General features: G+C 39.4%; 1 protein-coding gene across 1 annotated transcript in view; it reads left to right on the top strand.

Moving 5' to 3' along the window:
- Positions 1-25,367, top strand: part of Gpr158 (G protein-coupled receptor 158) — a 182,771-nt gene that overhangs the window by 148,383 nt on the left and 9,021 nt on the right. Inside the window, exons 6-8 of the mRNA XM_035441709.1 lie at positions 1,730-1,968; positions 16,887-17,025; positions 23,787-23,892. Coding sequence (XP_035297600.1) covers positions 1,730-1,968; positions 16,887-17,025; positions 23,787-23,892 — 484 coding nt within the window. The remainder of the gene's footprint in view (positions 1-1,729; positions 1,969-16,886; positions 17,026-23,786; positions 23,893-25,367) is intronic.

Genomic DNA, 25,367 nt, shown 5'->3' with positions numbered 1-25,367 from the left:
GGGAGGGGTAGAAACGATGTAAATCCAGTATTGTGTATGAACTTCTCAAAAGAGTAAAAACAAGTGAAAAATAAAGAAAATTCACATAGTACTACAAATTAAATTAATATACTAGCTTGTTGTTTATGTGAAGAATTAAATCTTGATGACATATTTGATAATGTAATAAATAGAGCTTATTCAGCATTTTTTCCAGGTTGATTATTGTCTTATTTTTGAATTGTCAATGCTAAAATGCAACTTTTCATAAATATGTACTAAAGTAGAAAATAGCAAAAGTGTGTTTGTGGGCCATTTCAGAAATTCTGTCCTAATCTCAAGAAAAAAAAGGTCACTTTATGATTTTCACGTAAAGTTCAAGTCAGCAGCTCAAAAATGAATTTTTAAAATATTCTAAGACAGCAACCCAAGGTTTACTAATGTTATACATGCAGAGAAATGACAGCAGAAAATTGTATTCGTTTTTGTTTTCCATATCTAGGTCATTGTTTCTATAAGAGCAAAAAACTAAGTGTGCAGTAAAAACTCTGCAGAAGTTTTGCCTGAGCCCATGTTTCTGGCAACACTGATCCATGTTATGTGGTGTGACGGTATTCACAGTGCTCTGTGTTTGGAACCAGTGCTGAAGCTACCTCAACCATGCTGTGCAACATGGGCAAGCATGTCCAGAAGCAACTCAAATTCAATATACATTTGACTTTGAATTAATTTTTTAAATTTTGGTTGTTCAGAAATCTTGTGCTCTTACCAAATTTTCACAACTGCCACAGATACAGGATCCTGCAGGGACTCCTGAGCTCTGACTGGAAGCTGTATCCTAGAAGACAGAAATCATATCCTGTAAACCACATAGTCTTGCATGAAGCCTAATACAATCTTTCTACTGTTTCCCCTTAAAGTTAGTTTCAGATGTTAAAAATGAAGAGTAAGCTAGAGTTTGGAGTTAATTTTCTCCTTTTCTACCCTAGTTAAAATATAGACCAGCAAACAAGGCAGGATTGCCATTCGGAAGATATAGTCATTCTCAGTTTAGACTTCACCCTGCTATAATGAGAAGCAATTCTGTATACTTAGTGGCCGCAAGTTTCTTTTATTAAAAAATAGAATTAGAAAAATATTAATTTTCCAAAAGCTTCCAACCCTTGTAACACAGAGTTCTTTTGAGGCTGTTCACTTGCTAATTGGAATGGAAGGTTTTTCAATCTAAAGTGGTTGGAATTCAAAATGGTTCACATATTGGTAAAGTTATTTAAAGGCATGAGGAAATGCATAAATGCTGGACTTACCATGCACAAATAACCATTCACCAGTCTTTTTGAAGTAAAATCCCTTCTTTGACTATGGGGCTGACATGTAGTCTATTGTTCTTCTGGCATAAGTCATCAGATGCCTTATCTCCTACATTGTCACAGGAGCTACACTGTGTTCACAATATTGGTTTTAAAGATGAGAATAAGAACTTAAAGTTTTGGAATTCACCCTAGTATAGAATAACTTTAGATATATGTTTAATGACTGCCTCTATATTCTATAGTCTCCTCACTTCCCCTAAGATAACATCATATTTTAGCAGTTGTTAGATTCATTCCAGTCAGACTTTATAAAAATATTTATGGTAGTATGTCATAATCATATATAATTATATGAATGTTTAATTCTATCCTATTTAAAGATTTTTCCTTCTGGCCATTTGATTTATCTTTACATTTTTGATCTTCTTCATTTTCAGGGTTTTGAAGGTGTTTCTCTCAAGAACAGCCCAAAGAATTCCATACATGACTGGTGGTAGGGTCATGAGGATGCTGGGAGTAATACTCTTAGTAGTGTTTTGGTTTCTCGTTGGCTGGACTTCTTCTATGTGCCAGAACTTGGAGAAGGATATTTCACTTGTTGGCCAAGGGCAAACATCTGATAACCTCACCTTCAACATGTGCCTCATTGACCGCTGGGATTACATGACAGCAGTTGGTATGTGGTCACCTCGTGCTTTGCATGAGTATCTCATCTTTTTCTCATCAGCATCAAAACTGGTCTAATGAAAAGCATTTTCAAGTCTGAACTTTAAGTTTAAAGAACTTTTGATGTTATTTTGGTAACAGCAACATTACAAAAATGGTAATGATATGTGCAGGGCAAACAAAAACTTTCATTTTTTCCAAAGGTTCATTTCTTTATTGAAAAAACTAAGAAATACCAAGAACAAAGGCAACATCTATGTACAGAGAAATTATCAATTGGTCTCTAGATGATCAACAGTAGCCATTTTGATTTATGTTCTCAGGTGGTAGGAGGTAAGAAGAATGCTGTTATTTTTCTGTACAGAGGTCTTATGATATTGATCTGACCCCACTCTTGGTGAATAGTTAACTGTCTAAAATCTATGATCAATGTATCTTCCTTCTATTTATCTCTAAAGAAAATTCTCTGGGAGTTCAGGATCAAATGACAAAATCATGTTACTTAGATATGGTAAAGTTATGTGACAGAAAAACAGGATGGCTATATCATGACTCAGACCCAAAGCACAAGTTACTTGTTTGACCCTTTAACCCATGCCTCTTTTTAAAGGGAAATATATAGGACATTTTAGCAATCAACTATTTTTATACTAAGTTTCCAAAGATATAAAAAACAAACAAAAAAATCGAGGAAAGCCTTCATTATTTTGTTGTTGGTCCCATTTGTAAGCCAAACAAACAAACCAACATTGTTTTAAGGGCATATGAAAAGAAGTAAAAACACAATATTCTCATTTTCTGTCTCCTTGCCAATATTTGCTGAATATTGTTAGTTTTTTTTTCTAGAAGCCAACAAGGTATGTCCTTATCAGTTCATAATTTAAATAGAGAGTATTCTCCTAGGTGAGATATTTCAGGACATTTATAACCCTGATGCTTTAGTGATGCAACCATGTGGCTGTGGACATGACTATAGTGAGAATATATTTTAAGTAATTTAACTTTCAGAGGACAAACAAACAGCAAAGATAGAAAACAATTCTGGGTTTTGCTCAAGTATGGGTATGAGAAGGAAGACATTGCATAAATATCATTTTTTTTACTCAGTAGAAGCTTTAAATGGTTTATTTGACACTTTTCAAGGTAACCAAAGCAGAAAAAGTCATTTCCTTATATTCATATGAAGAAAATTCCACTATGTTTATGTTTAACAAAAGAAAATTGTAACACTGAGAATACATGAGATTACAAACAGGGAGGTAGCACAGACAACTCATGCAGCATTTTTGCATCCTTTGCACACAACCTTTATGATGCAATCAAGACTTTTTAAGATGCTTTTTTTTTGTACTCTGCAGAAATAAATGGGGGATATATGCTAGAAAATTGCAATTCATTTAATAAACCTTATTGGAAAGTGAGAATTACATGCTACCAGTAAGATTCACTTCGTTACTTTTAACTTCTCTACTGCTGTGATGAACACTATTGGGGAGATATGAAATGTATAAAGCCTATGCTACTGGTCAAGTGTTTACTCTTAGTTACCATAAAGAAATGGGAATTAATAAATTATCAAAAAGCAAAGCACAGTGAAAAGCTTTTTGGTACAATAATTGTTAGTGAAGGAAGATAAAATATTTTGGACAAGACCCCAAGAATCTTTATGTAGAAGCACTTTGAGCCATGGGTAATGTTTGGGTTATTATAAAGATATGTAGGTAGCATTCCATTTGATAGGAACAGTGACAGATGGAGGTGGGTGGGAATTATGTCAAACATGAAGGAGATATCTCAGTAGAAAGAGTTGGAATACATTATGTTGGAACACATTATGAATGATGCTTGGTGGTAAGTTTATTGAAAACATCAGAAAATTAGAGAACTAGGAAAATGATATGAGGATCTAACTAATTCAGCTTTGATAGCTTTCATTGTGTGCTTTTATAGAAAATGCAGTGTGCCAAATTCAGGGACTTCTGGGTTGGAACATTTATATGAGAGAGATTTTAGAACAGTGGTCCCAGTGTGTCATCCCTTGGGAATTTGTTAGGAATGTATAGTTTGGGTCCACTCCAAATCTTTTCACTCAATACTCTGGGACCTGAGCGGAGTACTTCATGCTTAATATGACTCCAGCTGAACATGGTTTTATGCTGTCCTGTGTAATCAGATGGGCTTGCTGGAGCATTGTGACAAGAAACCCCACCTATGCTCTGGCCATTTCATACTGCTCATCAGAATCTCAGAGCACTGGAGCCCCCTTCCTACTGGTCATTTCCAATTTGATTTAATTTCCTTCTGCTCCACACTTCCATGCTTCACTTTCCTATTCATATACAACACCAAAGCATGAACAGGTGACACCAGATAGAGGATTCTTAACATTCTTGCCTACCCATCTATAAATCTCCCAGGTCCACACTCATGTTGATCTTTTATTGCCCACACCATATTAGTGGATAGCCATCTTAACCTATGCACACTTAATCAACACATCACCTCATTTCCCATGGCCTTCCTCACTTTGTAAGACCTTTGTGTCATCTGAAACTCCCCTGCTTTCAAAATCATAGAAGTCCACTCTGACTATACTTTCCTAGCTCTTTTGTGACTCTCGCACATAGCTGTTTTATATAATAGACTGTTTTTATTGTTCAATCATGCCCACACAATAACATTTTGGCTAATAGTAATCTCTATATACAATGGTGGTTCCATAAAATTATAATGAAACTGAACGTTCTTAGCACACAGTGGCAGCATAGCCATTGTTATGCCACCATATAATGCATTAGTCAGTGTGTTTTGGGGGTGCTGGTGTGAATGAGCATAGTTCTGTGCCACTTTTATGAAAGTACAGCAATATAGTGCCTAACACCTGATATGACAGTAAGAGGCTGTACTGCACGCTTACACACTATGCTAAACCATCCATCATTGTTTGAGAGCAGTGGTTATCAATCTTCCTAGTTCTATGACCTCTTCATACAACCCCCCCTGTTGTGGTGACCCCAGCCATAAAATTATTTTCATTGCCACTTCATAACTATAATTACTGTTATGCTACTGTTATGACTAGTAATGTAAATATCTGATATGCAGAGTATCTTATATGGGACCCCCCCAAAAGGGGTTACAACCCACAGGTTAATAGCCACTGTTTAAAGTGTACTCCTACCTAGAAAAGCTTTACTATAAAACATGATGCTGTGTTACTAGAGAAGCAGCTCATACTTCTCACATTCATGGAATGACAGACCTACAGCATCTACACTGATGAAACTGTACTTTGTGATGTGCACACAGGACAAAACTGTTATGTGGGTCACATTTCTGAGCATATCCTCATTATTAAGGGACACACAACTGTCCAATTGCTATGCTCTTCATATCCAGAAAAAAAAATGCTCATTAAGTAGCAAATATCCCCCTAGCAGGAAGGGGATGTGCAGAGTGATTTCTACAGTGATTCTAGAAAATAGAACATGTAAAGCAACTAGGTCTGAGTTCTAGCTGGCCCCAAAGTGGGATTTTTTGAAAGCAGAATATAATTCCTCTAAGTCTCCATGCCTCTGAGGATTATAGCTATAAGAATAATATTCTGATGTACTTATACTGATTATCATCATTTTAAACTTTCTTGAATGCATTTTAACACACTCTGTACATTATTAGAAGTGAACAAATGCACCATTCCACCCTTCTCAGCATTACTGCTGTAAAGCTCTGTGGTTCACACTGTTCTCCTGATACCCAACAAACCAGTTGGCATTTACAGAATCCTGATAAATATTTGCTGGAAGAAATAAGCCCAGCTCTCTCTCTCTCTCTCTCTCTCTCTCTCTCTCTCTCTCTCTCTCTCTCTCTCTCTTTGTAGTTTCTGTGACAACAATTAGATGAGGAGGAAGGAACTTGCTAAAGCTAAAAATCCAGAAATTACACAACTGTCCTCATTTCATTTTAAATATAAACATGTATGCTCAAATTTTAGAATACATTTTGAGGCTTCTAAACTAAATTAGTACTCCTTAGCCTTTTTCTTTGGTTCATTTTTTATTATACCTTTGATTCAGGGTCTCATGGAGAATAAGTTAGCTCCATACTTGCTAACTGAGGCTAGACCTGGATTTCTCATTCTCCTACTTCTATCTTCCTAGGACTGGGATTACAGGAATGCCCCCAGCACACCTGGCAGCCACAGCCATTTTTATAAGGCTTGGTTGCATCTGACTTTTCCAGTAGTCCACATAAAAAGCTGGCATGACAAGTAGAAATTATAATCTTAAAAAGCATTAAATGCTATAATTATAAATGTTAAAGATGTGGAGAATTTATTTACTTTTAATGCAAGTTTCAATTATTTCACTGTCCTTTAAGAGCTCTGAATAAAGATTTGAAACTGGGAAGTATTCTCTTAAGTTAGTGGGAAAAATCCAACTAAATAAAAACCAGTTAGACTCATTGAAGAAAAAGTTTCTCTTCTAAATGTAACTGCTCCAGTGGGAAATCAGTTGTCCATCATTGGTGCTTTTCACAATGGCTTTAAGATTTGTCCTACTGAGAAATCAAAACTCTGTTCTGTGAATTTCCTACCTCCCTACCTGGTAAAATTTAAGACATGAAAAGAGTTGACTTCCCAAGTCTGAATTAACCTTTATCACACCTCACCAACCAGACAATCTTTGTACTTACATTTACATACCCCACACCAGGTGCTTCACTATGGAGCCTCTATATTGGGAGAATGAGCATAGCCAAGGTGGTCTTGTGATGCACTTTATTCTTTGGTGCAAACAAACTAACAAAAAGAAACCAGTTTATAGGTGATATTATCATGGGCATTTATATATTCTAGTCCACACGCCAGACTTCAGTGCAGACTTGGGCAAGCACTGAACTATTTCTTTAGTTTCTTCCAGAATTTAGGTTATGCAAGTCAAATGTGGTACAAAGTGACATAATTGAGAAATATTTTTCTGCCTTTCCTTATCTAGCACAAGAGCAGTAAGAAAAGCCTACTCTGGCTTACTTCCTCTTCTGTTCTTCCGTGCTGTTCCACCAATCTACATCACTAATTCAGCAACTCCTTTTAGTAGTATCCCTATGAAATAATCACCATACCAGACAATGACCTCTTAGAAAGTAAGTAAGTCCACCATTTCCTGGCATGTGTCCTAGCTCTGGAAATGCTTCGGAGCTTGGTATTCTTGCTATGAATTTTAATTCACCAAATTTAAAAAGGCATCAGGGTACTCAGCTCATTCAATAAAATGCTTGCTATGCAAACATGACAATCTGAGTCTATGTTCCCAATACCTGTTTGACAATCTGACTGTGGCTGTGTTTCTGATCCCAGTGCTAGGGAGGTGGAGACAGGAGGATCCTTGGTTGGTGCTTCTAGCTGAGTCTGTGAAATCCACAGACAAAGCAAGACCCTATCTCTAAAGATAAGGTGGAAACTGACTGAAGATATCCAATGTTGACCTCTAACCTCCATTTACCCCCACTGCACAGACAGACAGACAGACAGACAGACACACACACACACACACACACACACACACACACACACAGAGAGAGAGAGAGAGAGAGAGAGAGAGAGAGAGAGAGAGAGAGAGAGAGAGAGAGAGGACTGTTTACTATGTCATGAGTAAATAGGTGTAATATGCCTGGATTCATGTTCCAGTGGGGATTTTTTTTTTGAAGTATCACTCTTTCAATGAATTCTGACACTGATCAGTCTCCTTTCTGTCCAAAATACCACACGGTATCATCTCATGACAGGAAACATGATCTTTACTTCCCTCCCCCTCGCTGACATGCTCATCTCTGCTCTCCTCCTTCCTCATGTCTTTTTAAGTTCACAAAACAGACAATGTGTTCTGTAATTCAATTAGTCCTATGCAAATGTTTAAAAGGGATTGAGAAAATACAGGAACTCTTTCATTGAGCTATATAGAGAAATTCCAAAGTAGCAATTGTTTCTGAGGATTTAAACAATTATCCTAGAAGACTGGGTGTCATTATGACAGGTGAGATGTTGAAGACGTGCATTTAATGAGCATTGAAGAAAGTGGGCGAGGCTTCCTCTCATCTGACTCAGAACAATATTTTTGAATTAGGCTCTGTATATAAATTTGCTTTTATTCTAATACACCATATTTCTTAATCCATGCTTCATTTCTTGTTTCAGCTTTTAAAATGTGGTTTCCATTTTCAGTCAAAGATAAAAGCTTGTCCTGGTTTACACTTCATTAGAAACTATGGCTACGTTTTCAGGAGCTGCTCATGTGTTTTCAGAACAACTGAAGCAGGGTTTTATTCTTATTTATCACCTCTTATGAAACATACTCTACTCCTCTGAGCAGTAATCAACTATATAGTATCAAGAACATAAAGCTAGAAAAAGTATTCCTGCCTTAACTTTAGACATTGGAGATGCTGAGTTATAGAAACTTGAGGGATAGTTCAAATGGTAAGATACTTGTTATGCAAGCATGAAGCCCTGATTTCTACCTTCAGGGTCCACATAACTAGCCAGGCATGGTGGCATATGCTGTAATCTCAATACTGAGAAGCGAGAGAGAGAGGGATATCACTAGGGTTCACTGGCTTGCAGCCTAGCCTACTAAGGAAGTTCCCTACCAGTGAGAGATAGGGTGCCTAAGGAAAGAAACCCAAGGTTGTCATCTGGCTCCTAACATACATGCATGCGAACATACATGAAAACAAATGTACACACACACACACACACACACACACACACACACACACACACACACACTGTATCATAACGGAAGATACAGCCTTGGAACACCACTTGAGGGACAGAGAGACTTAAGCTGGCAATGATGACCACCATTTCTTCTAAGACGTTTCAGTTCTTCTTAGATTTTTGTTGCACAATCAACTATATAAGACAGTGTATTACAACACAAAGGAAAAGGAAAAGGTCAGTCAGATGTGGTAGCTCATAACTGCAATCTAGCACTTGGGAGGCTGAGGCGAAAGACTCAAGTATCAGGTCAGTTTGCGTGACATAGCCAGTTAGCTCAACTATGTAGGGAGACTAGGTTTCAACAAATGAAGCAGGAAGGGTGGTATAATTTGGATCCCAGTTTTGGAGCTTTGGGTCCAAAATCAGTTGACCCATTACTATTGGGTCTGTAGAGAGGGAGTGAGTACATTATGATGGGAGCCCATAATGGGAGAAGTTACTCACCTCGTGGCAGTTAGAAAGCAAAAGAAGGAGAGCGGGGTCCTTCTCCAGGACTTATTCCTAATGAGTAGGCCTTCCCCACAAACCCAGTTCTTAAAGATTCCACCACCTCCCACTGTGCCATGATCTAAGGACAAAGACTTTAACAGGAGTCTACCCCAGAATAAGAATGCTTAAGGGTAGCACAGAATGTGAGAAACCGAACATCCTGGAAGACACAGCTCACTGTGCTAATCCCAACCTTGTAGCCCCAAATTCTCTCACCTCATTCTGTTTCATGAGGTCTTATATGTGTCATAGGCTCTGATGTCTCGGGATTCTCTGAGGGCTTTGCTGCCTCCTGTGAATCTCTGAAATTTGTAAATGTATTTGTCAAAAATGGGGGGAAATTCACTTTTACTTTTTTCACCGGAGATGCAAGAGATGGTGTAAAAAAAAAAATTGATCCAGGTTCTAGAGATATGGAAAGGGAAGCAATTAAGTAGAAATGAGGGTGAAGGTTTTTGGCTATTCAGAGAGATGCCTAGTAATGGATGGGCAAGAGAATTAAACAGTCAGTTCGCCACATGATCTGTCAGTGTTCATTTGCACAATTATATGGCCTGTTAGTGTTGGTGTGGATACCAATATGATCTGTTAATGTGGATGGCAACATAAACTGTTGTTAGTATGGATAGCCACATAGACTGCTGTTAGTGTTTGTGCGGACAGCCACATAAACTGTTAGTGTTAGTATGGATAGCCCCATTATAGTCTTCATCACTCCCATCATTCTTTGAACCCAAGCTTGAAAATTGACACTCGGAAGTTGTTCTCCAGACTTCTTCAGGAGCCACTGTTACTCTGATAAAACTTGAAAAAGCATAGTTAATCTATAACATTCATTTAGCACAATTCTTGGTACATTCAACAGATGTAGGCTATGAAATCAGATCAGCGGAGGGCACAAATGTCCTTCTGAGTGGGACTCTGATCACCACAATATGTTCAACCTTAAAAACATATTAATTTTTCTAACATACAAGTGACTGCTGCTTGGTAGATTCACTTGGAATGCTCTGTCTATTCCTCTATTAATAACAGAGCAAAAGGAAACCTGGGTCTAGGGTATAATCTAGAGATCACTGCTCAACGTCCAAGGGCCGGCACTCCTGCTCACTGAGTACATGTGGACAGGGTGGAATTATTGCAGGCAAGTCCTACAGTTCTGCTGAGGCTTGCAGTTCCTTGCTTCCAGAGTGTGGACATCCCAGCCTCCTAGGTCCAGCTGTGAAATGTATTGCAATATTTCCTTGTTTCTGGGTATTTCTTTTAATAAAGCTTAATAAACCCAGTCCAGGACCCCAAGAATATCAGGAGCCCACCATGCACCATTTCCCCAACACACAGACATGCAGAAAGGCTCCCTCACTACATGGTCACATGGAGCCATTTCTAACTTTAAAATGTGTCAGAGCAGCCACATTTGTTCTTTAACCCATGTAACCTCCTATTTTAATCAAAGGAATGGAAGACAAGCATCCAAAATACAAGTTTCTTGTGCGTATTGAACCCCATAATTCTGGGATTTCAGATGATCTCAAGAATTTTTTTTCTTTTCATCAGTATGTGTGTGGTATGTATGTGGGAAGGGGTGTGTGTGTGTGTGTGTGTGTGTGTGTGTGTGTGTGTGTGTGTGAGCGCGCATGCTTTGTAGAGTCCCAAGGTTGATGTCTAGAATCTCCCTTCAGTGTGCTACCATCTTATTCATGGAGGCAGGGTCTCTCTGTCAATCACCAAGCCAGCTTGCTCCTGAGATGAGGACCTCTTGCTTGCCTTGATTGTCAGACTGAGATTTAAGTTGGTTCTGGGGATGCAAGCACCCACACACTTGCTTGTGTGGCAAGTGCTTTAACCAAAGACACACCTCCCCAAGTTAATCTCAAGAATAACTGATGCGGTTTGATTTTATACGTAATAACGACTTCTGAGCTGTCCACTCTGGGTTCCTCCTGGCAGAGTCATAAATGTTTTCTACTTTGATCATAAATTATTCTAAGTGAATCCGATTTCCAGAGGAAAGAGGGCATTAAAAGAAACACTCAGGAAACAAAACCTGGATGTTTTATTAATTATGTATTTATTTCTCCCATTTGAAATCACTTGATGTAGCCAACAGAGGTAGCATGTTGTTAACACAGAAGCCTGCCCAGCTTGGCTAAGAGGCACCACAGTTTGAGCAGTGTTTGTACTTTGAAGCTGTTATCCTTTTAGCCTTTGTGGGGGTTCTCAGATCACAGAGCTGGGACATCTTTGGTGTCACAGAACTGATAGGAATTCTCTGTTTTCCCTAGCCTTTTGAAAAAGCAGCTTGGAATATTTTTTTCTGATTATTAATCTTTAAGGACTATGGCACTTCAATGTTGTTACCTCAGTTTTCTTTGAACCATATTTAGATATTTAAATATAAAGGCAATTCTCTTTTTAACCACACTCCTTCCTCTTGTAGAGATCACTTACCACAAGAAACTATTTTTGAAAGCAGAAGCCCAGCACATATTTCAACTCCCACGTAATATCTGCAGAATTCAGTAACATCTGCATATTTTCTCTACTAATTGCAGTGTTAGTCTGAAGTTAATTATATGAAACTGATTTTTTTGTCTAAGCACAACTCTTATATATCACATTTAGTTTAATTGGTACTTTGAATAATAAATTGTTTTTAAGCGAGAGTGTATTGTTTGATACTGCTAATGAAATGATTTTAATGTTTAGTTCAGCTATTATGAGAAATCTTATGTTGTCTTATGTTTTTAAATGTAATTCTCCATGTGGCATCCTAATTAAACCAATGACTACCTTTAAAATCCTCATTATGGGGATACATGAAAACATTGCAGTGAGTGGCAGCAAATGCTACTTTTATCAGACATGCGAATGCTTCAACTGCAGCAGAGTATTTTCCGTGTGTTGCAGTTGTTCAGTATTTAGGCATCTCACACTCTTTTGTTCCAAACCCTAGTACACATGTTGCATGTGTTGATAAGTAGAAGTCGCCACTGTTAATAGCAATGCTAAACTAGTTTCTAGATCATTTACAGGCCTGTTAAAAAAAATGAGGCAAAATCGAATTCAACAGAGATTGTCTTAGCATAGAAGGTTCGAGGATCAGGAAGCATCAGCAAGAAAGGAGGTTATGGGCTTCCCTAGAGGAATCAGCACAGAAGTTTTATGGGCAGACAAAGAGGAGGAAGAAGAGGAGGAGGAAAATGGGGAGCAGGAGGAAAAAAACCAAAAACAAAAACAAAACACTCTTCCCTGGCTATACCAGATGCCTGCCTTATTTTCAGAGTGTCCAGAGGGAGGGCCCATGGCACAGTCCAATCACCTAGTTGGTCAGATGAAACTAGATTGTAAATTAATCAGTTGGAAGAGTGCTTCTAAGTTTCTGTTTACTTCTGATAGGGTGTGTAAGCAAACAGAACAAACGGTGCAGCAGGGGCTCCAGCCTAGACCTCCTGCCTATTTGCTTCAGCAGAACCAGCAGTGTTAGATGGAGTGGCAGGTAACAGAACATTGCATCTCTAATGAAGCTGATAGCATTGAAGTCATGCAGTTCAACAAATACTACTGAATCTCATGTGTGTGGGCTCAGTGCTGCTGCTATCACTTAAAGAAGGGCAGGGGTGCCATTATAGATCTGAGAAGAGATCTAGCACTAGGGAGATTTCCAGAGATCTACAAGGATGACACCAACTGACAATCTAGGCAATGGCAGAGAGGCTAGCCTAAATGCCCTTCCCCTATATTGAGACTGATGACTACTTTATATGCCATCCTAGAGCCCTCATCCAGTGGCTGATGGAAGCAGAGGCAGACACCCACAGCTATACACTGAACTGAACTCTGGAACCCAGTTGTAGAGAGGGAGGAATGAAGATCAAGGGGGTCAGTACCAGGCTGGTGAATCCCACAGAAACAGCTGACCTAAACAAGGGAGAGTACATGGCCCCCAGTCTGCTGTCTGGGAGGCCTTCACTGGACTGATCCAGACCCCTGAAAGTGGATGTCAAGGAGGAGGCCTCGGTACCCTATGGGGCCTCTGGCAGTGGATCAGTATTTTTCCCTGGTATAAGAAGGGAATTTGAGAGCCCATTCCACGTGAAGGGATGCTCTCTAGGCCTGGACACATGAGGGAGGGCCTAGGCCTGGCCCAGGATGATGTTGTAGAATTTGGGGAGCCCCTGTGGAGGGCCCTACCCTCTATGGGGAGCGGAGCTGGAAGGGGGAGGGGGTTAGTGGGGGGAGAGAGGGAGAAGGGATTGACATGTGAAATTATAATTTGATAAAAATAAAAAAAAAGAAGGGCAGGGGTGAACAGTCAGCCTAGGAAGACTAAGGCCTTGGCTGTGCCTGGTGGTGTCCCCCTGAACCTCCAGCTGCTTAGGACTTTGGGGCAAGAGGATTGCAAATTTAAAGCATGCCTAGGTTACAAAGGAAATCAAAGCTAGCATGGCTGCTTTAGTGAGACTTTGTATCAAAATAGAGAAAGTAAGAAGACATTGGAGATGTGGCTCCAAGGGAGAGTGCTTTCAGGGCACATGTGGGGTTTCAGTTCCCCAGAACCCGAGTGGGGATAGGGATGGGACATGAACATGTCCCAGTTATGAATTGTGTGACATGATTCTCCATATTAAAATTATAAAGTATTAATGGAAAGAAAATTTAGTGTAATTTCATGAGGCTTAGTGATAGGGGCAGAACTTGAACTGGACATTTTAAAACTATTTAAGAATTTTTAAGTGGGTGAGTAGGTGACTGTGTCACATCCATCCACAAGTGAGGTATTAGTAGCACTACCCCTACACCAAAGTTTCCAGGGGACATCGTGGGAAAGTAGGCAGAAAGATGGTAGGGGATGGAGGACCAATGTGACTGGTATGAAAGAATATCTGATTTTGCACTCATGAATGCTCAGCAATACGGTTGCTGCCACAAGACCAGACCAATGGATATGCCAACATGGATAGGAACTAACTTCCCAAGACCCTACACATAGAAGAATAGCTATAGTCTGTGACTTTTGAGAGAGGGAGAATCAGCTTCTTTCAAGGATGAAACTCCTGCTAGGTTGCCCAATCCTTAGTAGTCAGCCCTAAACACATCTCTACACATGGGCAGCACTAATTGGGCTCAGTAAGTTGTGCATGCGTGTGTGTGTGTGTGTGTGTGTGTGTGTGTGTGTGTGTGTGTGTGTGTGTTGCATACAATGTGCATGTACTTACATATATGCAAAACAAAAATTATAAAAGGAAATGTCATGATTTTGAGAGAGAGAGAGGACATGGGATGAATCAGAAGACATGATGTAAATACAGTGTAGCCTTATAGAAATTCTCAAAAAATATTAAATTTAACATTTACAAAATAAGAGAAAGAAGAGTTGGAATGTGGAGAAGGGGAAATTTTCAGTGGGATTAATAATGCAAATGAGGACTCAGAAGGAGATCTTTTTTATCACTGGCTAATATGTGCCCACCACTGCACAGGTGTGGGGATCAGAAGGCAAGATGCAGGCTTCAGTTCTTTCCTTCCACCTTGTGGGTTACAGGGATTGAACACACATAGCCAGGCTTTGTGGCATACACCTTTACCCAACAAGCCATCTTGCCAGTCTGAGGATCAATCTCTGTAGTGTTCAGAGGACAAAGGGACAGTGGGTGAGCTCAGAGGGCTTATGTTGGGAGCATGGTGGGAAGGACACTGGGTGTCATGTTACGGAAAGTGATAAGTGCCAGGATGAAGAATAAAGACAATAATAGTGAACCACTCAAAGTTTCTGAATGGAGATGTGATGGATGCCTATCAAATGTGTGGCTGTTCAGAGACCAGACAATAAAGAAGTTAGCCTAAGATGTAAATAGACAAAAAAGAACATGAAGCAGTGTGGGTACTGAACATGAAAGTGGGCAGCAAAAACATCTTAAAATGAAGAATATGTTTGCCCTGCAGGAGGACCTGGAAATCTCCTCTTGGGGACAGGAATCATTTCTGGTGTTTCAAAGACTTGAAGAAATTTTTCAGGAGAGATGTGAATAGGTTAACCCAAAATCATTGGCAGAGACTTAGGCAAATTCTGGTTTGATTAAAATGGCATTTTAAAATAGCTTGCCTGTCCTTGTAATATGGTGAAAGAATTTACACTGTGTAGATTCAACAAGCAGGCAGCGATAGAGACAATAGAGGCTCTGGCAGTGAGCATTGAGAGCCTTGAATACATGTGAATGCTTAATATGTAGACTGTAATGAACTCTGAGCTTTCAAACTCAGTGACAAAGGTTATGTGGTGCTATGAAGATGGTGTTATTTCCGGCTCTACACCTGCTGATGGCGGGGATGGTGTTCACACACATAGCCAGCCAGCAGCCATCAAGCTGAATAATTCGGATTTACCTTAAATCTCGCTGAGGGTTTGAAGTGAAGCTTATTTTCTTTCTTTGGCTTTCGTCCATGTCAGGGTTTTAAGCACATCTCCTGGCAGATTGGTTTATTTAAAGGATTTCCAGTAATTGGAGAGCTGTTTAATGTTTAGATTCTGCTAGAAATAAGCTGAAGTGCTGGCAGAGAGAACAGCTTGGCATGGGGATGGACAGTCATTGCTTTGAATAGAGACCAGCGTTTCAGGTGCAAGGTCACATCTGGGTGACCTAGCATGCAGGGTGTCTCCACGTGAGAGCGATCCCTCTTAGCAGTTAGATGCTATTTTCTAGTAAGGTCATGTTACTAAGAGAGATGAAGTCAAAGTGGCTTCAAATTGCAGTGCTCAAACAGGCCATGGTGTCACCTGTCTGTAATTGCTGAATTCCGGCGATTTGGGCTGGAGCAAGACCTGGTATCAAAACAACAACTAAAAGGAGCAATGATTGGTTTGAAAAACTGACAAATGAGTATGAAGTATGGAGAAAAAGTTGAGTTGAATCAAAAACCATGTTAAGTGCTTTGTGTATGCTAGCTCATCTAGTTAGCAAATAATCCCCCAAGTGTGCAGTTCCATGAGTCTTGTTTTCCAGATGAAGAACCTGCATCTTCATAGCATTTAACTGTGGTTATGCCAAGTTAGGGAGAGCCGGGCTCAGACTTAGGCACTCTTATCTGATACATTGTGCCTGCCCCTGCTGGCAACAAAGATCCAACAAGGTGATTACAGATTTTATGGTGCTTTCCATACTCCACCCACAAAGGACAGGATTTCTGTCATGTGTGAAGAAACAACTTTTCATTTGGAAAATATGCCACTGAGTGTTTAGCAACCTGTGCTCCCACAGCTCTGACAGTGGCTATTTTTACTCTCTGAATTGGGCTTGGTGGAGCAGGAAATTCCATTTCCAGAAGCTGTGTAGGCTTCTTGTCTTGATACTTTGCTAGGACCCAGACTCCTGTGAACACCATAAACTTGGATTGAGAAAGAGGAAAATCATTTCACAGTCATTCTAGGGGGGGAAGGCTATATATTAGCAAAACAATGAGAATATCCATTGTACTATAAACAATGGCAGAAAACATGTACACTGAATAAAGTTTGAAAATGGCATCTGTATCTTTATGTGAATGGAAATTTGCAAGCATCTAAGATTATGAACCTGTAATGAAACATTTTAAAGAAGTTAAATTTTCTACTTTTTTAACCTATGAAACTAATGGGGAATTGTTTGTTCCTCTCACAGCTGAATTTTTATTCCTCTTGTGGGGCATTTATCTCTGCTATGCAGTTCGAACAGTCCCTTCAGCATTTCACGAGCCTCGATACATGGCTGTTGCAGTTCACAATGAGCTCATTATCACGGCTATATTCCATACAATTAGGTAAGTGATCTGTCATTGTTAGGGTTTCTATTGCTGCTACAAAACACCATGACCAAAAAGCAAGTTGGGGAGGAGAGAATTTATTTGGTTTATATTTCAACATTGCTGTTCAATGCTTGAAGAAGTCAGGACAGGACCTCAAACAGGGCAAGAACCTGGAAGCAGGAGCTGATGCAGAGACCATGAAGGGGAGTTGCTTACCGACTTGCTTCCCATTGCTTGCCCAACCCAGCTTCTTATAGAACCCAGGACCAGAAGTCCAGGGATGGCACCAACCACCATGTGCTGGGCTCTTCCCCACTGATCACTAAATGAGAAAATGCCTTACAGCTGGATCTCATCGAGGCATTTCTTCAACTGAGGCTCCTTCCTCTCTAGCTTGTATAAAATTGACACACAAAATCAACCAGTACAACTGACCCCTTGTCAACTTGGCACACAAACACATCACCATTAAGCCACACCCCTTGTTTTCTTATTCATCCCCAAGACCCCATTAAAATCATAAATAAATTTGAAAGTCCCACAGTCTTTACATATTTCAGTCGCTTTAAAATATCCAATCTCTTAAAAGAGATTCAAATCTTTCATCTGTGGGAGCCTTTTAAAATCTCAAAATTAAATACCCTTTTCAGGAGGGAAGAACTAGGGAACTGTCATAATCTTAACTAAGCCAAGCCAAACTCCAACAGTATAAATAAGTTGATGTCCAATTATCTGGATTCCATTTGTGATCTGCTGAACTCCTGCAGAGGGCTTTGGTGACTTCTCTGGCCCTGCCCTCTGAAGCACATGCAGTTTGTCTTTTATGCTCCAGCTGGCTCCACTCAACTGCTGCTGCTATTCATGGTGGTCATCCCATGGTACCTGAATCTCCAAAGTGCTGGTGTCTTCTGCTGCAACTGGGCTGTACTTTCACCAATAGCCTCTCATAGGTTCTCTTCATGGTTCCACCACTCAACTTCTCTGCATGGCCCCTTCGGACCTAGACCTTCAACTGCCACCAATGGCCTTTCCTGGCCTCTCACAGTGCCAAGTCTCAGTTTTTCACCATGATCCCTGCATGCCTTCAAAACCAGTACCACCTGGGTGACTGTTGCACATTACCAAGTCTGGCTGCCAGCTTGAGGTACAACCTTGACCATCTCTGGAAAACAACTTCTCTGTGCTATCAGGAAACAAATCCCAGATGATTTTACCTCAGTGATGTTGGTCTCTTCTTAATCACCACTAGTTTCTTATCTCCAGTGGACCAGTATCAAGTATCCCAGCAAAGTTTTGCTTTAGTAGTTCTGGTATCTTGTTAATCACAGCTGATTCTTCAGTCCCAGCTAACCAGAACCACAGAATCTTAATTCAAAATAACAAATGGCCATGGTTGATTCTCTAAACTTTCCCCTGAGACTTTGTGCAAGCCAGGCTTCCATCCTCTGCACTTCTTTCAATATTCTTATCTTCCAAGTTCCTATAGAACATCCCACTGAGGTCCCAACACACAATGGCATTTCTAGCCTAAAGTTCCAAAGTCCTTCCACAATCTTCCCAAAAACATGATCAGGTCTGTCACAGCAATACCCCATTCCTGGTACCAATTTGTCTTTGTTAGGGTTTATATTGCTAAGATGAAACACCACGACAAAAAGCAAGTTGGGTAGGAGAGGATTTATTTCAACATTGCTGTTCATCACTTAAGGAAGTCATGGCAGGAACTCAAACAGGGGCATCTCAGAGGCGGGAGCTGATGCAGAGGCCATGGTTAAGAGCTGCTTACTGGTTTGGTCCTCATGGCTTACTCATCCCACCTTCTTTTGGAACCTAGAATCAGCAACCCAGGGATGACACCACCCACTATGGGCTGGCCACTTCCCCATTGATCACTAAATGAGAAAATTTGGATCTCATTGAGGAATTTCTTCAGCTGAAGCTCTTTCCTCTGATGACTCTAACTTCTGTCAAGTTGACACACAAAAAGAGCCAGTACATGATCCTTGGAGGTAGCACAAACACTGTTGTATTTGGGGGGCATGTTGTAGTTTAATATAAATAGCTAAGCGGGAAAAGTGAGAAGTGGAAACATTTAAACAGAGGAGTAGGAGGGGCGAAGAGTAGCCACATGAGACAGGCTACTGGCTTTTGAGGCCTTCCTCATGCATCATAATAAAAAATGAAAAGAAAATCGCAGGGACCAGATAGTAAAAGGAATCCTAGCATTTTAATGATAACAAAAAATGCCATCCAAATGCTTGAAGAATACTGAAAGGATGCACTTGGGACTGTAATTGGAAAAGTTGGATATCATTGCTCCAGTGAAAGGGACAGGGCTCATTCCCCTTCTGCCATTCATACTTCCCTGGAGTTGGAATGGAATAGGAGGGTGAGGAATATGCAGAAGTGTCTCCGTGTGATTGTCTCTCAGAAAATACTAACTTCTAACTTTGCAAACAGATGATGCCAAAGAGCAGTTGGGACTCCGGGCAGATGCAGTGCTTTCTATCTTATATGCCATCCTAGAGCCTTCATCCAGTAGTTGATTGAAACAGAGGCAGACATCCACAGCTAAACACTGAACTGAACTCCTGGAAGCCAGTTACAGAGAGGGAGGAGTAATGAGCAAAGGGGTCAAGACCAGGCTGGAGAAACCCACAGAAACACCTGACCTGAGCAAGGGGGAGCTCATGGACCCCAGACTGATACCTGGGAAACCAGCGTAGGACTGACCCATACTCTCTGATCGTGGGTGTCAGTGAGGAGGCCTTGGCAATCTATGGGGCCTCTGGCAGTAGATCAGTATTTATCCCTAGCAAAAGAATGGACTTTCGGAGCCCACTCCACATAGAGGGATACTCTCTCAGCCTAGACACGTGGGGAGAGCCTAGGTCCTGCTCCAAATGATGACAGACTTTTAAGATACCCCATAGAAGGCCTCACCCTCCATGGGGAGCAGAAAGGGGATGGGATAGGGGGTTCGTTGGGGGCAGGAGAGGAGGAGAGAGGTAGGGAACTGGGATTGACATGTAAAACAAGCTTGATTCTAATTTAAATAAAAATAGAAAAAAAACTTTTAACCAATAAAGGAGGTTAACTATTGTCTAGTAGCCCTGGAAACTCCATAGGGTCAGGAGTTGGGGAACTGGCCCAGCTTTATCTTGCTGCAGCTCAATAGATGGAGAAAAAGAAGGTGAGAAGAAAATAAAAGATGTTGGAAAACTGAGAAGAATAGAACATGAGACTGAAAGCAAGCCAAGGGAGGGAGACTTCTTAAATCCACTTGGACTAGAGTGCCTAGATCTGAGAGCGAATGCCCTGGGTCCAGCATGTGGGAAAAGACAAAAGACCTAGCCATGGTCCTATGAATAACACTAAAAATTACCTTCCAAGTGAAGTCACTTTTTGTTACTGGTCTCCAGAAGGTCAAGAGTGTAAGTTTTAAAATTTAACAAGTTTGCTTCTCTGTAACCAATTGCAAGTCAAATGTTTTGTTCACAAGCCAGTAGTTAAAAGCCTACAAGGAGGCCCCTCATAGGTGATTTACCAAGCCTGCTATCATCACAATGGGACTAAGGAGTGAGAAAAGCTTATTTCCCTACAACAAACTGCCAACTTTCATAGAAACAAATTGCTCAAATTAAAGAAGTTCAAAGAAGTTGCATGAACGTACCTATCTGCTTTAGATGTTCTCTCTCTGGTCCCATACCAAATATGATTTTTTAATGGATTTGTAAATCTAAACTAGCCCAGGTCCTCTCATTAACATACAACTAAATTGTTTCTTAGATAAAATTTCAAAGATATTTCAGTAATAAGGCAATGTATAGTCACTACAGAAAAATTATGAAACAGTTAAGAAAGAAGTAAACCCTCATTCATACTCCCCAAAGATAAGCACTGATAACAGCAGTATATTACTTTGGGTATTTGTGTGTGTGTGTGTGTGTGTGTGTGTGTGTGTGTGTGTGTGTGTGTGTGTGTGTGTGATACATTTGAAGTTTTGGAATCTGTATTGCCAGAAAGGACCAATGAATGAAATTGTAGTTTCACAGAATAGGTCAATAGACCACTTATTTAGAGCATGGGTGGAAGAAAGTAATAGAAATAATATTTTAAATCACTAATTCTAATGTTTATAAAACACCAGGAAAAGAAGCAATAGCAATAATGTTAAATCAACAAAATACACTTAGTCCTTTTTTTCTTGAGTAAAATACTGTTGACTAAAGTTCTCAAATTAGGAGAAAAATGCTCTCAGTATGACACCTGTGTTTTACTTGTCTGCTTCAAACATGACATTTTATGTATACATGTATATATATATATATATATATATATATATATATATATATTGCATGTGCGTGGAAATTTACCAGACATATATTTACTTTCATTCTTACAAAACTGGGAGATTGCACAAAAATAAACCAATATCAAAAGACTAAATCTGTAGCAATAAGTGTGCAAAGGCCTTTCTCCCAGCCTGTTCTAATCCCTCGCTGACTTTTAGAGCTAGCACAAAGAAACCCTTTAGGAATCCACAAGATTTTTTGTTTGCTTTAGTTTTAAACACACATTCTCAAATATTGCTATGCTCCTGGATTTTAGATCTATTTTTGCTGAAATACCGTTTTAAAATTGAAGCTTTAAAACAACTGCAAAACTGCTTTTCTCAAGATATTTCCAGCCACAGCTACAACCTGGCAGTAATTTAGGGCTCATTAACTTGGAAGTAATTAATGTCAGCATTATTTCAAAGTAATTTTTGGAAGGTCACAATTTTCACTTAAAGTGAAAACTTACTAAGATAAATAAACTACACTCTTCAAGATGCAGAAGGAAACTTGCTATGTAGAACAACTTGTGTTGCCATATGAGATAGACTTTTTCCTACAAAAAGATACTTACAGGCACAAAACCATTTCCACTCATGTGCCTCTCCGTGACAGGTTTTGCAATGGCTACTAAATGACTGGGTTTGTATCATTTCTTTAGGGCACATCATTCATACATATACACATGTGTGCATGTAAATGCATGTATCATACATGCCTCAGAGACTGTCATCTGTTGCTTAGTAAGGCAGTCCCATTACAATGGTTTAAGAAATTTTCACATGACTCGAAGAAACAGATGGTGTCAAAAAGTTTATTGTCTTTGAATAAAGTACATGTTAAATACATTCAAATCTAGGGAAGGTCACTTTTTCTGACAAAGGAATTAGAGAACCTGGCAGTCTAGAGCAGCCAAGGACATGTGAGCTGTCATCCATGTTCTGAATGTCCACATATGCTGTGAGTCTGTTTTTTCATATCTCCAAAAGCATCTCCTTCCATTTTGGATGATCATGAACTTCAATTTCAGCTCAGTGTCATAAAAGGAAGAAGATAAGAAATGAGGAAGCAATACCCTTGGTGACACCCTTGCTATAAATATTAGTGATGTTAATTTACTTAGCAAAATTGTAATGAATGTGGTACCTTGTAGATTTTAAAATTGTTTTAGTTATGTCTAGTCATTAGTGCATTTGGTATGTAATTTTAATGTGAACCCTTGGGAAGAAATGCCTCAATAGCTAAGAGCACTGTTTTCCTGAGGAGCACGGCTCTGTTCCCAGAACCCACACTGAGTAATTCACAATTGCCCCTGTAATTCCAGCTCTAGGGGAATCCCATGCACTCTTCTGGCCTCCACACATTCCTACCCACAGATGCCCATACTCACAAACAGACTCACACATACACATAATTAACAATAAAATGAATCTTAATAATATGAAATTTATCAGTATTCTACATTTTAAATTTTGTGTTATATGACGTTGGAATAAAATTCTAATTCTTCCATTTCTAACTCAGTAGAAAAGCATATGGAGCTTTGGGGAATATACAATGTATGGGGAAAGTGGAAAGGAGATTATAATTACAATAAAACCTTTATAAGATCAGCCCCTGGTTTGGGTATGGGGATGAGTCCTTTGAAACAGAGCTCTGTTTGGGCATGCACCTGTGGATTACAGGAATTCTGGAGCAGACTTTAGTATTAAATCCTCCTCGCCAGCTTGAAGAAGAGCTTTATGAAAACCTCAGTTGGAGATTATTTCAAATATCATATTGTAAATTATATAAGACAATTTGACAATTTTTGAACACACCAAAGCTTTATTTTAGAAGGTTCCTCTTGCTGGGCATGCTGCTCCGTGGTGAAAAGAGTTTATACAGAATGGAGGAGTTTGATCCCCAGCACCACGAAATAAACATGGGGGCATCTCAAAAATTATTAACATATTCACTTATCTACCACTGCATTGTTCACTTTTTATGTTTTTTGAGACAAATAAGTAAATAATTAACTACTCCTTCCCACCTTCATTTTAATTGATGTTTATAAAATAAAGAACATTATAAGAATGTATTCAGGTATGATATGCAACTAAATTTGCCCAAACTATGGTCTATAGCTTCCATTTTGAACTCATGTGCAACCTTGCCTTTTTAGAATGAATATATATATATATATATATATATATATATATATATATGTCAACATAGAAGTATTATCATGGTCTATATGTAGGTACAACCTTAAATAATAAATTTATAGTCCTGCCAACCTAAAAGTCATACATACCTTTAATTTTCGGTGATGAAAATATTCGCTAAGAAGCAGCCTTTTTATTTTTTTAGTACATCGAGAGGAAATGTTTACAAACATGCTAGCTTTGAAGCAGAAATCTTTACCTTGACTGCTAACATGGAGAACTCTCTTTTCAGATTTGTGATGGCCTCAAAACTTCAGTCTGACTGGATGCTGATGCTCTATTTTGCACACACTCACTTGACTGTGACAGTCACCATCGGGCTACTTTTGATCCCAAAGGTATTCTTCTAGCATTGCATTTGTTTTTGCCAGGCAAGACAAATTGTCTGAAGGTGTGTGGAGTTCTTACTTCTCTTAAAAGTACCTGTCACTATGGACAAAGGGAGTGTGGGGATTTTCTTGATGTACCAAGAATTGTCTTTGACATTCCTCTTGAGGAAAGTGAAGGTCTGTTTCTTTGGGAATTTCTTAAACATCTTAAATAAAAAAAAAATCTTTATTTATACCAGAACCCACTATCTCTTTTAGTCCCTTTTCAAATATTTTCTATTTCTACTTCACTCTTAATCATTATGACTTATTCAAATCAATCTTGCTGAAGCTGGGAATATCAGCAATATTTTTTATTATTTTTGGTTGTGAGCCTAGCCTGGGTTAGGGTTAGGGTTAGGGTTGGGGTTATGGTTTGGGTTTAGAGGTTAGGGTTAGGGATGGGGTTGGGGTTAAGGTTAGGCTTAATGGTTGGGTAATCTCTCCTGCCCAGCAAGAATTTTTAAAGAGTTGTCATGCTAAGAACCTCTTCTCTATATTTGCCTTCTGAGGAGCCTTGTAGCAAAAATTCAGAGAATTTTTGTGTAAATAAAATTAGTGGGTATGCAAAATGTAGGCAATTGCTATTGCCATGGTTGCTTTCCAGAATTTGAAGGTAAGTCCCTATTGATGAAGACCCCAGACACTTTGGACATAGTACTCACAGGATTTGAAATGAGACTGATACAAAAGCCTCCTCCTCTAAGACTAGTTTCATAGTACCAGAAGTGATATGCAAGCTTCTAAGGGAAGAAAGCCATTATCAAGTCCTACCTGGCTCCAATGCCTATAGATCAAAACAATGACTAGAATGGCAGACATCTGAAAAGGTATCCTAGTAGTACTTTTATCTTGGCAGTAACCAACTGTTCTCAAATTGGTCTAAGGCCCACTCAACAGGATGGAAATCATACCTGCTACTGTAAACAGAGCCAGGTACTAGTGGATCATGGATCTCAGTGAGATCATAGATCTTAGAGGAGAACCTACTATTCACTTTCCTAGACAAGTACAATTATTAAATGTATTCTAAATAATGATACCCATAGATAAATATAAATGTAAGCCTTAGCCAAAGAAGCTTCATTCTGAGCCAGAAAGGGACTATTACAGAAATCTACAATTAGTCAAAATACAATAACCAATGTCAACTAGCACATCTATAACACAATTCCTATACTTAAGGAACAGGGAACATTATGTAAGATGTGACAGAAAGATTGTAAGAGCCAGAGAGCAGGAATTCAGCTGTGAGGCTGTGTCATCGGGAAAAGGCTTTGAGAGCATAAGGCCTTATTCTATAAGGCCCATTACTCTTTTTTTCTACTTCTCACTTGTGGGTTCAAGATGTGAGCTCTCAGCTTGGTGCTCTAGCCTCCATACCAACTACTTCCCCTTCATAGTGAACTTTTATCCCTCTAGAAACTTAAGTCTAAATAAACTCT

The sequence above is a fragment of the Cricetulus griseus genome, chromosome 3 (genome assembly GCF_003668045.3).
Source record: "Cricetulus griseus strain 17A/GY chromosome 3, alternate assembly CriGri-PICRH-1.0, whole genome shotgun sequence".
Classification (NCBI taxonomy): domain Eukaryota; kingdom Metazoa; phylum Chordata; class Mammalia; order Rodentia; family Cricetidae; genus Cricetulus; species Cricetulus griseus.
This window is presented reverse-complemented; position numbering and strand designations above follow the sequence as displayed.